Here is a 17,211-nt window from a genome sequence, read left to right on the forward strand (position 1 = left end):
AACCACACCATATTAACACTGACAGTCCACTGCATATTAATAAAAGCCAAAGATTTAAAAACTGAAGGCACTCTGTATTGCAAGCCAGTAAGTTTGCACATTTTACAGGAAGAAAAAAAGAGGCATACAACTGGAAAAGTCTGGAAACTGAGAGGCTGAAAAATGAAGAGATTTTACACTGGAAGTGAACATGCAATTTTGAAAGAATTAGTAGTAATACCAGCTAATACTGGTATAACAAATAAATATTTAATGTCAGGTGTTAAGGAGGAGACACTCTAAATGCAAATTCAGTCATGCACACACACGCATGCTCTCTGCTCTCACTCATATGTATCTCTTACACCAACAAAGAGGCAAGTTTTGTACATCTCAAAAATATAGAAGATTTAAGTACATATTGATTCTGTCCTCTACAGCTCTTATCTCTGCTGTGCTTCCTTTCATGTTATCTGTTGCATGCCGAGGACAAACTGGCACTGAAATTGCCCATATGCAATTCAAATGTCATTTGACCAACTCTAACCCTATACCTGGTACTTGCTGATGAACAGCTGAAATAGAGGATGGAGGGGAAGGGAGAAGGTAATAGGGACAAGTGAAGGTTTTGCCTTCTCATGAGACCTGGAGACAAACACAACATTTTTGTAATAAAAGAAGGCCATTGAGCACCTCCAGTATAACTTCTACCTCAACTTCCAGGTGATGGATTAGATTAAAAACAGTCTCATTAACACACTTTAATACACAGAGCTATAAACCATTTTCTTAACTTCAGCTGTTAACTGGCAGTTCATTTTTTAGGAGGCATGCCCTAAGACTGAAATCACCAGCATCACCAGCAACTGGATCTTACTGTGCACCTTTGGCTGGTTAAAGAGGCTCCCTTAACCACAAGACTCCTCACATTCAGTGAACAAGCCACTGTCCACTAGATCAAATTGGGTGTAACCAGAAGATTCTGAATTTTAAATTCAGTTTGAGAGACATTCTGAATCCATCAGCTCTCTGGCTTTGTTAGCAACTCTCCTGATGTTACAAATTTCCCAGCAGCACCATAAGGTTAGACTCAACCATATTTGTAACTCTTGTGTTATCATAGGTATTGCCTCCCTCCAAAAGCCATTTCCTGACTGTAATTCACCACAATTCAACTCATTTTTAGAGTGTACATGTTTCAGAGCACAAGCTCCTCTACCAAAAGTGAAACCCACATCTTTCTTTGCTAGGTGTTTAGCAGACACTCTGTTTAGCTGAATTAAAATACATGGGTAAGTTGCCATAAAAAAAAATTGACCCCTTTGCAGTAATGGACCTGATAGTAGCGACTCCACCAGTATTTGTATCCACGGAAAACTTCACCACTGAAGTTTCCATACTTCTTCCTGATCACTGGCAGATACAGAAAGCACTTGCTGAAGAAAAAGACACAGTCAGTAGACTTTGACTTTCCATTAACAACTGTATTGAGATTTTTCAGTTATCCTGTCCTTAATCCTTTTAGTATGTGTTACTATTGATTTTGTATCACTTTAATTTGGTAATCAATGAAGTAAGCCATTCTAAATCACATACATTATAAAAGAGTGCATTTTATCAATACAATTACAAAACAGAGCTTTAATCTTAACAAGAACTGAAAAGGCTTACAGCAAATTCATCTGAAAATACTTTCTCTCCTACCCCAGAAAATTGTATGAATTGACATTAGATTATTTTTATTGACCAAAAATTGTCTATCAGCAAACAAAATTATCTAGTTACTCAAGCGAGTGCAACTGACCTCCAGCTTTTAAAATAAAACTGCCCTATTTTTTTTGACATTATTGACTCACTCATTTTTCCACCGCCTCTCCACAGCTTCCTTGGTCACTTAAGATTTACTGACATCAACAAATACATAACATCAACAAATTAGTTTCTTTCCAGTCAGTTTAAAGTACTAAATGCAAGCTGCCTTGTCTTGCACATTTTAGAAACCCAACTTATGCACTCTCTCAAGCATTCCTCTTCCTCCCCACTCCCATTAATTTGGGAATGGCATTTTTCTCCCCATGTTTAGGAAACACTTAAGGCCACTCAAAGCAGGTGAGCAGGTGGTGATCTGTGTAGGAACAGAGGTCCTCACCCTTCTGCACATTTCAGAAAGTGCCCAGGGACTACAACTCCACAGCCTGGTCAGTTAACATAACAATTGTCTCTCACCAAAGAGGGGAGTGGAAATTCCACAATTTCCTCTATTTTGGGGGGCTTGGTGTGGGTTTTTGGCACTATTTATCAGGCCAGAGAGGTGTCTCACTAGTGCAGAAGTTGATAAATGGGGAGCAGGGGGAGAGGTGCTGCTGTGGTGGCTCACTTCGGCTCATCAAGTCTATCTCCAAAGACATTCATCCTGCATCATGCAATCATAGCAAGTGCTATATGCAAATTTTGAAATAAAGGCATTCACTGGTATTACTTGAGCTTTATCAGCTTGCTAAACACAATCAGAAAAAACAGATCAGGGTATTCCGAACAATTCCTTGTGTACTTGTACTTTATTAGCTTAAGAAAGGTAATTCCACATGACTACATCAGAGAGTGCTTCCCAAGCCATGCCACTGCCTCTCCTCCTTATTTGTTAAGCAGGACATGACCACTGTGGAGAGAAAATAACACAGACTGCTATTTCAGAAGGAGAGTACAGAGAGCAAACTGGCAAAGCTGGAGCTGGAATCCCTCTAAGCCAGCAGAAAGACATTGAAGACTAGACCTCCATTTGGACTCCTCTTCACCTCATCAGGAGGGGGGAAGCCATATAAGGTATTTATTATGTTTATTCTTCAATAAACCTTTTTTTTAAAGAATCTAAAAATCTATAGCAGCCTTCTAAATAGCAGAGTATGGACAACTACTTGTCTTTCAAGCAGCTTTTGCTGATGCACAGTAGTCACCCAGTAGCAGAGGTACAATTTTAAATAAGTCATCTGAATTTATTATTTAATTTCCCTGATTTTTGTATTAAAATATCAGCCATCAATACTTGTGCATTCCCCATGAGCTGCTCTCTCAGAGATTACTCAACTGCAAGAGTCAACAGGTACATCAGGAAGTCTCTTCAAACAGCATTTCTCAAAATTCCTTTTTCATATTTTACTTCACTAAGCAAGTTTGAAATCCTACAGTATTACTTCACTTGACAACTACTATGTGTGCAATGAATCATCAGTTTGCCTATTAAATTAACAATCAAATTAATGACTGATTTATTAGGGGGTTTGTCCTGCTAATTACAGAAACACATGTATCATACTATAAAGGTCCTTTTTATTGCTGCTGGGATCATCTTATTTGGTTTTAACACTGATTTTTATTACTTTTTTTTATTATTATTATCGCACTTGAAATCAGACATACATTCAGTTCTCAATCATGTGCCCACTATTTTAGCTGAATTTTTAAACCTCCCCAGCACCAATTTGATGTTCCACATGCTCCTCCTCACAAGTATCACCACACACCCCTACTGCAAATAACCACCCTTACTATTTCTTTGTCAGGTTTCTGGTTACACTTTGGTGGTGGCAGACCCTGGCCTTTCTCCAGAGGCTCTCTCTCCTGGAAAGAGATCCCGTACACAACTGAATTTAAACTTTGCTTCCCCAAGGTGCCTTTCCAGCTACACATTTCTATTGGAATCAACAGATAGCATCTGTGGAAATGGTCATAAGAATTGTTGCAAAGAGATGAACTGCTGAACCTAAAACTTGCCTGACTATGATTAATACGAGGTACAAGAAATCTCACAGTGGACACCCATGGAATAGCCCACTTACCAAAGAAGTTTCTTCCTAATCCCCCTTTGGTTAGCACTTTATTTGTCCCCTGTTGTATAATGGTTTTTCAATTCTTTACAAAGGCTTTACAAAGCTTTCATTTAACCTAGCATAATGTACTGTAAATGAATAATCCCTTTTCTTTCCTGATCCTGTTAATCTTTTGGCCTCAGTTACATCTCACAGCAGTGAGATGCAAATGTTAATTATGCAAGAAGTATAAGATCTGTATTTTGATTTCCATCTGTCCAATACAAGTCCAGAACAAGACACAGATAACTGAGTGCTTTCCTATCACCATGGGAACATGATTGCCAGGAACATACCAAGAACGTCTCATATTGACTCCCAGGAGCCCCAGTCAAGTACCTTCTATCCATCAGAGCTTCCTTTATCTCCTTTGTTGATTCATATTTTTCACAAACCCCTGATTACTCTCACTATAACTCAATCTTCCTCAGGGCTGCAGAAACATTGTCTTATTCACATAACACCTCCCTCTTGTTTGCATCATGTATGTCAATTATCTCATCTACAAAACACATGTAAAAGTAGTTGAAACATTTTATTAATGTGGTAGTGAAAACAACCTAAGCTGACAAAGTTGTAGGGCAGTCCCCCTTTCCCCTGGCCATCCCTCCCATGGGGTCACACCAGCATCCCATTCACTCCATGGCTGGCATGATTAGCCCACAGAAGTGGCCAACAGAAAATTAACCCTTCTGAAAAACAATTCTGGCAGCTCAGCTCCCAACCTGCAAAATCAGACAAGCCCAGCAGAGCAAATGCATCGAGGGTGGGACCAAGCAGAATCAATCTAGTTCAGTTTGAATTGTTTAAAACACAGCCTCACAATAATTTTAGATTTTATAACAAACCAAATCTTATGACTGTCCAGCACTGAAAAAGAAAAGCTTCATTTCCTTTGTGTCCCCCAATCACAAGTTGGCTCTACTTCTTCCCTCAGACTGCCCCCTCCCTGGTGCTCACCTAACAGAGGGAGAGACAATTTTAGTTGGCAGTCCAGAAGAAAAAAAAAAAAAAAAAAAAAAAAAAAAAAAAAAAAACAAAAACCCTAAGAAAATTATTTTCCTTTTAAGTTAAATCAGCTATGAATGGTAGCCAAAGACTGAAATGAAGGAGTGGGAAAGACAGGAGAACTGCCCTGTCCTTTCAGTGGCAGGAAACTTAAAAAGGTTTGTCACAGCTTCAGCATGAGGGTGAAGAGCCAGGGTACAGCAATGTGATGGCTTAGCAGTGTTAAAGAGAGGCCCCACTCCACACGTGGATTTCCCACCACTTTCGGCTATACTGTACTGGCTTTGTCACTGCACCCTTCCAGAAGGGTATGTAACTTGTTAGAACAGTAGAAGACTTTCCAAAGGAAGAAGAGCAAAGACAAGATAATGAAGCTGAAGGTAAGGAGCAAGGGGAGTTCCATTTCAGCTTCAGAGAGCTGTTAAGTTGGCTTAGCTGAGCTTGGAACCATAACTTAAGTATAGATACTTCTGTTTCAGAGAGAGATGTATTGTTACAGTGTAAAGTGCCCCCCAAAAAAGAGTTGTAATCAGATATAAATATAGAGGAGTCACTCAAGTCACCATCACTGCTGCTCGTCTCCAGTACATTAGTGATTGTAACATATTAACTTTCCCCTTAAATTCAACTGTGACCACCCAAAAGTCTTACTGCAAAATACACTTGCACCTTTATGTTCTCAGTTTCCTTCAAATACAAAGCAATGTGCAAAATGCAATGCAAAATGCAATCAGGCAATGTCAACAGAAACCTACTGAAGCTGTAGCCACAGAATCAGGATGTGTTTTTGTCAACAGTGACTCAAGACATCTGATGCAATTCTCATCTCTTAGAATTACTAGGTAGATTTTGATCAACAGTTCATAGTTAAGCATGTTAAAAATTAGTTGACAGACTGTTATGACTGAAAAATAACAAGACTACTGAGTTCCATCAACTCTCTTACCAGCAACAGAGAATGAAAAGTTACCCATAAGTCCTTCATTTTTCCAGGTGCTTCTAATACTTGCCATGGTAATGAAGAACAAGTCAGAGCCCACCATACCATAAAAACATTTATTTTGGATTGAACTAGTATCTGATATGTGTAATACTCTAACAGAGGAAATTCACAGAAAAAGAGCTGGCATAGCACTGCTCAATTTCAGTTTTCCTTAATATCTCAATCTATTTAGACACTACCCCCTTTCTTAGAACAGAAACTTCCAAGAAAACATGAATTGATACGATTTTCATATTTTGGTTAAAAGTTAGCCAAAACTTTTTTTTTCCTCTTGAAGCAACACAAGATATAAATGTTATTAGAGCACAGATAGCAGCAATGTAATTCACTGGGAATTGAAACTACTAAAGGTTCTTTCCTGAATTGTTTGCATCTTGCAATTATTATATTTCAGAGATTTTGCAACCGGATTATGATTAAAACAGAAGTCTGCCCCTTTTGGTAGGTACATCAGAGACTCAACCCACAAAAAGCTGTTCTGCATAGTCATTTCCAGAAAAGCTAAAAATCTGTATTACCTCAGAACAAGAATTCATGTGGCAGTGAATCCACCCTTTTGGCAAGCATTTCTTTTGGCAGCCATGTCCCCTGAACCCAGTTCTGTGCCTGCACTGTTCCAGCCCTACCCTACACCCTCACTTGCATCAGTACCATCATTTGTACAGTGTCCCACAAACAGAGTCATTTGATAGAGATGAAAAGTAACTGTACAGTTCACCATACAAAAGACTTGTCTACCTTAAGGGCATTTTATATATTTTTATATATATATATATATATACAGGATAGATTAAAGATGGGTTTCTCTGATTTACTGATCTTCTGCAATAAGCATGTTTATAAAGGTCCCTTCTCTGCATTAATTTTCCAACAACTGAGGTGTCTCATATTCTTACTGAATTCTTTCCTTTCAGGTGAATGGTAGCAGTTTCTTCTACCTGCCCATTTACTAGGGAATCCCTAAGAAATCAGTCTCCTTAAAACTTCTATACGCCTGAAAAATGTAACCAACTGGACAATGGATGTAAAAAAATGACAAGAAATGGAATTAACAGTCAGCATAATCTAATAATCTCAATGTTCTTTGAAAAACAGGATTAAACATCCCCTGCCCAAAAACTCCTGTCACCCTTTGAGGTTTAATAAAGCTCAGAGATTTTTTGTATAAAAATCTAATTTACAGCTTGTAAACAGGTTAACAAACAACAAAAATATATTACCAAAGAAAGAAAATATGATCTTTTGTCAGTACATCATCTTTTTCCCTGCTGCCTAGAAAGTATGTAAAGGTGTATTTAATCTCCACTTAAACACCTTTCTGCTCTCTTCCATTCTGTAGCACGCTGTGTGTTTATTTCCTAGCCTCTCACCCTTAACTTGAGGGACAGGCTATTCTCTTAAATCCACCTTATTAGCTTCACAAATGCACGGTACGCCAAGGTCAAGGTATAAGGCAAAAAATCCTCGGGCTCAAAGCAGGTACAAAGAGTGGAAATGCTTGAAATAAGGACTGAAACAGTACATGCTCTAGGAGGGCATGCCTCAAAGAGCCAGATTCACACAAAGGGGAAAAGAAAATGTTGCGCTCCAATTTAATCAAAATCCACTGGACACAACAGCTGACTCTGCAGCCCCGGTGACCTGAAGAGTAATTTTATTAGTTATACGGAAATATCCATTTTCAAGTTCCAACTGCTGCTCGTCTCTACTTCCCACCTTGCCCATGAAGAGGAGAAAATTCACACAAGCAGCATTTTTACAGGTTCTTCCTCATGGAACACTCTGAAATAGAATAAGAGAGTTCCCTCCCCTCATTTGGAACTACACTCTTTTAAAATAGCACATGCTGAAATGCAGAAGATTTATTTTAACTTTAAAGCAGCACTGGTACTTGGAACTTCTGTGCACATAAGACAAGCTCAAAACATCTGAAAAAACAATACTGGAAACTTCAGCACACGTATTTTCTTAAAACCCAGATTTTGGTACAGTTTACATAAATTTACAGCAGGCGTAGAGTAGGCAAAGCTGTCCCAGTAATGCTTTAAGTATCTGCTGAACAACAGTTCATTGTGTTCCATTTTCACCATAAAAAATACAGTTGTTATCTCTGAGAGCAGACATTACACCGTATATTTTACGCACCGATAAACGTTTAAAAACCTTTCTGTTATTTTAATCGCATTTTGTCATTTCCATACTTTTAACTTGTGTCTTTAGTCGTGGCTTCCCCAGGAAGAAAAACAAGAACATGAACGTGATGCTGCTTTTTTGTTTGAAAACCAAAGAGGTTCTGCTACCTGCAAGTCCTATTAACTTCACTCAGGCACTGACCAGTAAAGCTGTTGAGCAGCAAGGGCACCTCCCAGCTGATGCAGCCAAAGCAATACAAACCCTGTAAAATACACATTTGTTTTGTATTTGGAAAATTGTTCGCCATTACACCAGTTTGAGTCTTGTATTACAAAGAACTTCAGTTTTACAGCTATGAATGGCATAAATCACTATGCCAGCCAAAGAGCCCTTGATTTCTTAAAAACTAAACATGAAAAAAAAAAAAAAAAAAAAGTGGACATTTAAAGCTCTCCCCTTCTTAATGAAAATATTGCAACAGAAAACAATTTAATAACTCATACAGCAAAAACACAGCCACATTTTCTCCATGAAACAAAAGAGAATTGAGTACCCCAGCCTTGACTAGACTAATTATTTCTCTACACTTGCCTTGTGCAAACTCCAGCTTGCTTTGAACCCAAGACCTTTATGGCTCAAGTCCCAGGAGATGCTGAGAAGGTGTTCTCAGTGGAGCAAACTTTTCCAGAGAAATCACATTCTGATTCAAGAGAATTCATTTCTTTTGGCCTTTGGGGGAACACTGCAGGTCCCATGTATTTGTTCAAGTCTTTACCTAGCAAGAGCAGAATCCCTTCCAGGCTTTGTCAGGTTCATGCTGATCTTGCAACATCTGGCTGTGTACAGCCACACTGTTCACATATTTTTAATTCTGTACAAGTCATTTTAACCCAATCTTTCAAAGAACACTGTTTTCCAGATCTTTAAAGCAGGCATTTAAGAGAAACCTTCAAGTAATACTGTGTCAATAACACACAGTTAAAATATAATATGTTGAACAACAAAGAAACAGTTGATTAGTATTAAACCAGCATTTACAACTAGAAAGTGACAGTAAGATTAAGCTTAGGAGATGGGAGTGAAAAGCTGTGTAGGCATATGAACACTTCTAGTACTGAGAATAAAATCACAGGATAGGAAAGGCATTCTAAGTGGCACAAACACAACTTTTATACATATGAAATATTATTTTTCAGGATTTTTTTTTTAAAGAGTTAAGTAAAACCAACCCAAAAAAGGCTCCAGAGGATGACAAAGAAATTCATTTAAGAGCAGCTCTTCCATTCTGAGCAGCCACAAACATTTCCAGCACCTACATCATAACTGCTCACATAATTAATTCAGCGTAGCAGCCAGAAACAGTGGCGCTGAGACAGCCACAGTTCAGCAGCCCACACTTGGCTGTAAGGAAATTTTTCCTGAAGACAGATGCCACCCGGAGGAACCAAACCAGAAAAACAATCGGCTGCCTGACCAGAGGCAAGGCAAGGAGAGATTACAACTGCGAGTCTCTCTCCTCCCAAGACTCCCGGCCTGTGTCCGCAGAACAAATCCGCACAGCCGACAGCAGCAGCAATTTTCCTGAGGAAGACAAAGCAAAGCCACACTCTGGCTACGAGGCAAGCAAAAGGAAAAGCAGACTGGCCTCAGAAAGGGCTTCTGTGCTTCTCCTAATGCCAGGCACAACCACGGACACCACTTTTCAGCTGCCGAGGATCACACCAGTGTTCAGCACTCCTAAAACAGACTGCACAGTCGATAAGCAGCCACACACATGACAGCTTCATTTCCTTTCTACTTTCTTAAAGTCCATGTTAATTTGCACTGGGACATGTAGATCTATCTGGAGCAGTAATTAGTTTTGTTAATTAAGCTCTCCAAGTATGGATATGGAAGTCATCCGTGAGACTCTAATGTAAAACTGAGTGTTGCAGGGCTGCTCTCCTCCAGTGTGGGTTCTCTGCCCAGAAACAGACCCTGGGATCAGAGTGCTTAATCCTCGACAGCGAGTTTCATACAACAGCTCTGAAGTGAAAAAGCCATTTACACAACTCTCTAGACCACACCAACAATACTGACAGTTGCTCCTGCACAATATTACAATATATGCTCATAGAAATTTGTAGGTAGCTCAGAAAAAAATCAGGAATGGTCCCTAAATCTAAGCCACAGAAAACAGGTAAGTGTAGATACATCTCTCTAGATGACATCTCAGGGCTACATATTATGAAGCCCTCCATATCTAAAATCTTCATCTGCTCTTCCCAAACTTGAATGCTACACACATACCCAAAAATCAACACAAGGCTCCTTATCCAAAAATGATACACAAAAAGAAAAGGTCTCCAGCACCACAAGTGACAGTGTGTCAATAACGTGGGCTGTGTCCTTGCAGCTGTACAAAATAATTCAGTATTTTAGATTTTTGCCCTTAATGAAAGCAGATTATAGTCAAAAAGGTGTTGACTTTTCTATACAGGGACAGCTCCTGTATGTTCTTCAGAGCAAGTGGTTACTATAAGGTCACTTGTATGTAAATTCCTGTCTCCTCTTTTCTAATGGCCAGTCAGGGTAGGCCACACCACCATGGCAAAACAGGACATCATTTCCTAAACCACTACAGCCTGAAAAATCATCCACCAGAGAAGTCTCTTCACTGAATGTGATTGAATGGATGTTGTCAAACCAATTTCTAATTTATTTAACCCCTAAAGCCCCTAAAAAAGAAAACATCAAGTGTCAGTATGCAAAATCTCCTCTTGCAGAGGAATGATAATTAACTTTGAACATTTTAGCCAGTGCTCAAAATTCAACATGCAACACAATCTTTTTTGCACAAGTTTCTATTTTATGTTGCTGCCTGAAAAAAAAAAGCTAAATACAAGAAACAAGCAAGGTAAACATAGAAAGAATAATCTCTGTATTATAACCTAAAGCAAGCTGGTGAAAAAGAGCACGTTCCAGTGGCAGAGAACTCAGAATGCAAGCTACAACCTGAAGTACAAGGAGTCTTGCTTACTGCTGTCTGCAAATGAAAGAATAAAAGAGCAGAAAATGTTATTTACCTCAAGAGATTTTACATTTTGTGTGATGAAGATGAGAGTAGTTACACAGCTTCAAGGCTCTACTAAGAATCTAATAAGAAATATTATCCCTTTGGGAAGAAACAGATGATGTACAGAACCCCTTATCCTGGATTGACACTGTGAATATGACTATTCAATGACTACAATAACCAACCTCCCATTTCAGAGCTCTGCTAAGCCTCTCCTCAATATCTAGCAGTTCAAAATGAAGACAAACCTGGGAAAATTCCAGCAGCATCAGTGCCAAAGAAACAAAATCATTCTGAAGACATCATCATTTCTTTAAAATGTTCAGCTTATTTAAAGAGTAGCAATCTAAGTGTTTTCATTGTGCAGTGTTTCCAAGGCACTAGGTACAATTCTTACAAATTTGCAGTTCCTATGTAAGGAAGGAACAGAGTTTTGAATAATTAAAACTCAGCCTCTTGCTAACACATTCTTCCATTACTTATTTCAACAAGCCTTTAATGGAAGCCACCAAACCTTTATGTCTACTATGGCACTGGTCTTTATACAGAAATTGTCAAGTAAAACTCAAAATTCAGTCTGTTTTGTGCAGACATACAATTGAAAATTCCCAGTGTTCTGTTTCAGGTGTATATTACATATTCTTTAAAAAAAGTATAAGGAAGAAAAATCTGATGGAATTAAAAAAAGTTACCTACAAGACATGCCTAGGAAAATGATTTTACTGTTGCTGAAAGGAATACTCAGAAGCTGGCACTCACTTTTTATTGTGTTGCTAAAGCTGATTTATAGTTTAGTTCCTATTCATCCTCATAGAAATTCTAAGTAGTATTAAAATCATGTTACTTTAATTGCATGACCTTGTTTTCTTCTCCCAGAAAACCAGTGACTGGACATGGGGACACAGCCTTGAGCTGCACCAGGGGGAGTTTAGGCTGGACAAAAAGAAGAAGTTCCTCACAGAAAGAAGGACTGGGCATTGGGATGGGCTGTCCAGGGAGGTGTTGGAGTCACCATCCTTGGAGGTATTTAAGAAAAGACTGGATGTGGCACTCCTCCAGTGCTATGGGGGTGTTAGGCCATAGGTGGGACTCAGTGATCTCAAAGGTTTTCCCAACCTCGTTAATTCTGTGCGACACAGCCCAACCTCCCTCAGAAAGTCTTCCTCTGCCCATGGGGCCTTTGAACCCAGTGGCTCCCAGACTTGTGCCAGGTCCCCACAAAAGCATTCCAGTGCTCTTGGTCAGTGGGTAATGCAAACCAACTAACTGGGTTGTGGATGTGGCAGCTGCGCCTCCTCTCCCTGGGCTGGACTTCCAGCTGCAGCCACTTCCATCCCGGCACAGCCTGGTCCTCCTTTGCTGCTCAGGCCCAGGGTGAGCATCAGCTCTGCCCTGTGAGCAGAACCAAGCCCCCAGGCACAGGGGAAGGGAGGTCTGCACAGATTTGTGGGGCTGGGGAAGATGAGTGCAGGTACAGCTCCATGGAGCGAGGGGACATAGGTTAAACGACAACAGGAGAGGCTACATGACAAATGGGGCATGGCAAGAGGGAGGGGGGAGGCAGAACAAAGGTTCATCTTCCATACTCAGGCAGCTGTAGCCACTGCCATTAATCACAGCATCCACATCCACCACGAGCAGATGAACCACTGCTACCTATGGGGCCTTCTACCACAACACCTGAAGGTGCAGATGCCGCTTTAGACGACCCATCCTTGCATGAAATATGGATCAAAATATGCCAATTACACACTGAAAGTTCAGTAAGTGCCAGCATCATCTCCCCCCACACACACACAGCAGGAAGCTAAGTAGGCCAATTACAAGGGGATGGGGAAGCAAATTTAATTCCTTTGCAGAGATGTGTATGTAAAACCTTGCTCACACAGAGTGAGGAAATATTCAACTGATTACAATCAATAATTTATTTGAAAATTTATTATGCAACATGAGCAACATGGGGGAAAAAAAAAAAGAAGCTTTAAAAAAAAATCAAGCTTGCCATGAAAAGTCAGATTTCAAGGTGGATTTTCCTTGCCTTGTAATCTACAAAATAGACTGATAAGAGTCATTGTTATTTCTTTAGGTTGCCTTGTTGACATTTTCTCTGGAATTACTGTTTGTAACAAAAAGCATCTACTCCAGGAGGTGAGGTGGTAGCAGTAAGCAGTGCCAAAAATAAAAAAGTTACCTGTTCTGTTAATCATTACATATTAAATTGTTTTACACAACCTAATGAAACTAGTTCATGTCACCAAAAATGCAGAGCCAGAAGATGAAAACAAGTACAAATACCAAAACAAATAGACAGCTCTGAAAACAATTTATTTGGGAAGAACATAATTTCAAATTCCAGGAAATACTTGTATACTTTAGATTTCCAGACAACTTCAGCATGAATTATGCAATCTCACATCAATTCTTCTCACCTTTCAGGATTCTGCCATAAAAATTAACACACCAAAAGGTGTCTTTGAAACTATCATCAAATTTTGTCATTCAAGTACTAAAAAGTTCCATTGCAATTTTAGGTTTAAAGTAGCGTTTTACACTGATTCCAGATTTTATATGCATGCATACATTTCAGTGCTATTTTTAAACTTCTCTTCAGTAGGAAGGGCCTGACTGATTTATTTTTAAAAGGCATGCACTGCAAAGTTCACATTTTGAAAATCCACCTCAGTCTGAACCTTAGCTGGTACTTCTCACCAGAGCTCTGAAACAGAGAGCTGTCCAAACCAAAGAAAAATAAATAATCAAGAAGGCTTAAGAGAATGTTCCTATCACTTTTAAGTCTTGTGGCACGCATTTTCTTGTGATTCTGACCTAGCCCTATTTCCTTGTTTGTTTTTGAAACAAACAGGAAGAAATTAGGAACCTCACTGGGAAATATAAGCGTAGCTGGGGCAAAGAGGGAACACGTTGAAAAGAAAACATCTGTATTTCCTTCCCATTCTCTTCCACCTGAAATAAATTCTTTGGCTGCAGTTTGTCTTCTTTTCTGGAAGCATTTACACAGTATCTAATGCTATCCACCACCATGACTACCCCTGGGGCTTTTATGAGGGTGGGAACAATCAGTATAAGAATTACTAGGGACATCAAAGAGACAAAACATTTATTGAAGGGGGAAGAGGAAGAGAGAGTGTGAGGTAACGAGGGTCCTACTGTATTTACCTTATGTGCCAAGCATGTGGACAGCAATAAAAACCATGTAGGGAGCAATTTTGGTCAGAGAAAGAACACGGCAGCCTAATGGGAGGCCTTTGTTCTTCAAAAGGGTCTCCTTTTCCCCTTTTGTGCTTCACTTAATTCATGGCATCTGAGCTGCTCTTGAACTTGACAGACAGAGAGGAGGAGGGGGGAGAGATGGAGAAAGGGGGAGACAGAGACACAAAGAAAGAAAAAAGAAAAAAGGACTTCAAAGAGTTTTCCTTTGAAAATTCAGTTGTGATGTATGCATTGCTGAAGGTTTTAGATTCAAAAAAAAGGGCAAAAAACATTTCATATAATTTCATCGTGGGGATAAATTGTCCGATGCTCTTATTAAGAAGGCTAGAAGAAAGGAACGGAACAAAAATTTTAAAAAATAAATCTATCCGAGCTAAGGAATATAAATAAAATAGAATTACTCCCCCGAGTGCTTTTTATTTATTTTCATGTTAAACCTTATTCTCAGTGGATCCCGATACATTTATCAAAATCTTATCAAAAACATCTGGTTTCCAGCAGTCACCTGAAAGGCAGGCGCTGTGCGCGGAGCCCATCAGGATTCCCGGCACAGCGATTGCTGCCCGGACAGCGCCGGGAGAGCGGCGCCGGGGCCAGCGCCATCTGCGGGGCTGCGGCCGAGCCGTGCCCGGGCCCGGCCCGAGCGGCCCTGCACCGCCGGGGAACACACAGCCGGGATTCCTCACAGCGCCGAGCCCGCCGGGTGTGGTGACTGGAGACAGAACATTCGGGGGTGTCCGAGGCTCCCAGGTTGGGTCCCTCCTCTCGGAACCGCTCCCGGAGCTCGCCCACAGCAGCCGATATGAGCTCCCTGTAATGTATTCGGCTTCTCGCCCCCTTTAAATATCCATATCCATGCCATGGGCAATGTTTATATGAAATAATTCATAACTGCAGACTGTGCTTCTCTCGAGCATCTTTTTGTCCTCTAGACCGCTTCCTCCCCTTGGTAATGTGCATCAACTACTTACACATAATTTATATATTCCTTCGTGGGTTTTTAGCTATGATGTATATGCTGCAAATATTTGCCAATAGTATTTGTAATAAAGCATGAGATTGGAAAATGTACAGATTTGTGTCAATATCACGATAAATTATTAATAGTGAATAGTTTTAACTTAATTCAATAATAGATTTTTAATGCATAATGATCTTAAGCTGTCCCTTATCAACAATTAACCCATCTCCATCCTGATTTACATGTTCTGACAACCAGAGTCTACCTAGAGCATGCTATTTCCAGAGTGCAGAAAGGAACATTAACAATCTAACTTTGCTAATTGATAATACTCTCTTGACTATTCTGAGGACAGAGCTTTTCTTCAGCTGAACAAAAACAGTACCCAAAATCAAAAGTTTTAAATTAGTTCTGTAACTTGATTTCTCTTTCTTTTCCAAACAGGGATATAAAGTACAGCCAGTTTTAAGGATATGAATCTTAATTAGCCTGCACAAGGTTAATTTTCTTTAAAATCCAGTGCACAGTTAGACTATGAAAATTCTACCAAAAACTGCAAGGTCATAAACTGACAGACAAATACATCTCCAGCAGATTGTCACTGACACAGCGGATTTCAGTCGTTGTGTTTTTTAGGGAGGTTTCTCACGTTGGCAGCATATTTATATTCTATTGTATCACCTGTAAGGTAACCTGGGAAACACTGTGAAATAAAATTGGTAAAAACCTTCCTTTTTTACAGGCTTCTTTACCATGATTAAGAACTGTGCTTCTGAAATAATTATGTGGGGTTTGTTTGGGTTTTTAGTAATAATAAATTGGGGGAGTTGCATTAGAGAGAATTACAAAACCTACAACTATTATGTCAGTTTTCCAAACCAGACTGAATGTATTTCACATTACAGATGCTGAACAGAAGCAAAAAAAAAAAAAAAAAAAAAAAAAAAAAAAAAAAAAAAAAAAAAGGAATAGAGAACTTACAGAGCAATTTAGGTAACTGAAAAAAAACCCAAGTCCATCTGTTTTGTGTACAATGAGTGTCTTTGAGTATTAATTAAATTTATTAAACACTTTGAATACTGACAGTGTTACAGCTATATGAAGCAGACAGCAGTGGAATATTTCTGAGGTACTAATCGTAGAAATGTAAAATACTTGAGACAACCACTAACATAACTTTGCATAAAATTGCTGAATTCAAAGATTCTACTGTCTTCTCTTGGAGCATCTACCTGAACAGAAATGCAGACACAAGTGCCTGGTGATACTGGACAGCACTGAAGCTCCTACAGCTGGCAAAGAAATACATGAATGACTACAAAGCCTTACTGCTGATAAGGAGAATTCCCATATATTTTTTAAAAAATCCACAGAAAGCTGTTAAAATTACTTTTGTTTTGCCAAAACCCAGAGCTTTGACCATCTCAACATTTCCTTCAGAGAATGCTGGCTCAAATGCTAGATTTTCATACATTACATTTGACCACAGCTTATCTTTGGGACTTTTTAAAGACAGATTTATTGATGTTAACTCTTCCATGCCTGTAACACGAGTCCGTCTCACTGTCTTCTCTGAGCATTCCTAAGATCCCTCTCCTGCCCCAGCTCAGTTTCATGGGACTTACAGAAAAAGTACATCTGCCTTTTTGACAAATTGCTCAGAATCAACCAAAATTAGAAAGTTAATCAGGGAACTGGAAACACACACCACTACTAATTTTCTAAAATAGAAAATTAATTGTTTCTTGTAAAAAAGAGATTCGATTTGTGTAAAACCTTTCCTCTGGCTCAAGCCCAATAGTTCCAACAATGGACTTCTGACAATTCTCAACCAAAAGAAAGATGGAAAAACTAGTTTTAGGCAGCAGAAGATTTCAAGTACATGGAAAGAAAACACCAAAGATTTAGCAAGCAACAGTTATCATGATGACTGACATAAGAGTCACCACTCCTTCAGCAGACAGGTCCTGAATCA

The 17,211-nt window shown here is 39.3% G+C and overlaps 1 protein-coding gene across 6 annotated transcripts in view; it reads right to left on the reverse strand.

Annotated features, from left to right (window-relative positions):
* The window catches only part of POU2F1 (POU class 2 homeobox 1), a gene marked incomplete at its 5' end in the record, with an annotated part of 102,208 nt that overhangs the window by 59,493 nt on the left and 25,504 nt on the right, over positions 1-17,211 (reverse strand). For 5 of the 6 annotated variants that reach the window (XM_083855383.1, XM_083855382.1, XM_083855381.1 and 2 more), the window contains one exon: positions 8,191-8,595. The exons of the other annotated variant lie outside the window; for it this stretch is intronic. In XM_083855383.1, coding sequence (XP_083711509.1) covers positions 8,191-8,296 — 106 coding nt within the window. Of the gene's footprint in view, positions 1-8,190; positions 8,596-17,211 lie in introns of those variants that run through there. 6 annotated transcript variants of the gene reach the window in all.

This window comes from Zosterops lateralis (genome assembly GCF_965231275.1).
Source record: "Zosterops lateralis genome assembly, chromosome: 2".
Lineage (NCBI taxonomy): Eukaryota > Metazoa > Chordata > Aves > Passeriformes > Zosteropidae > Zosterops > Zosterops lateralis.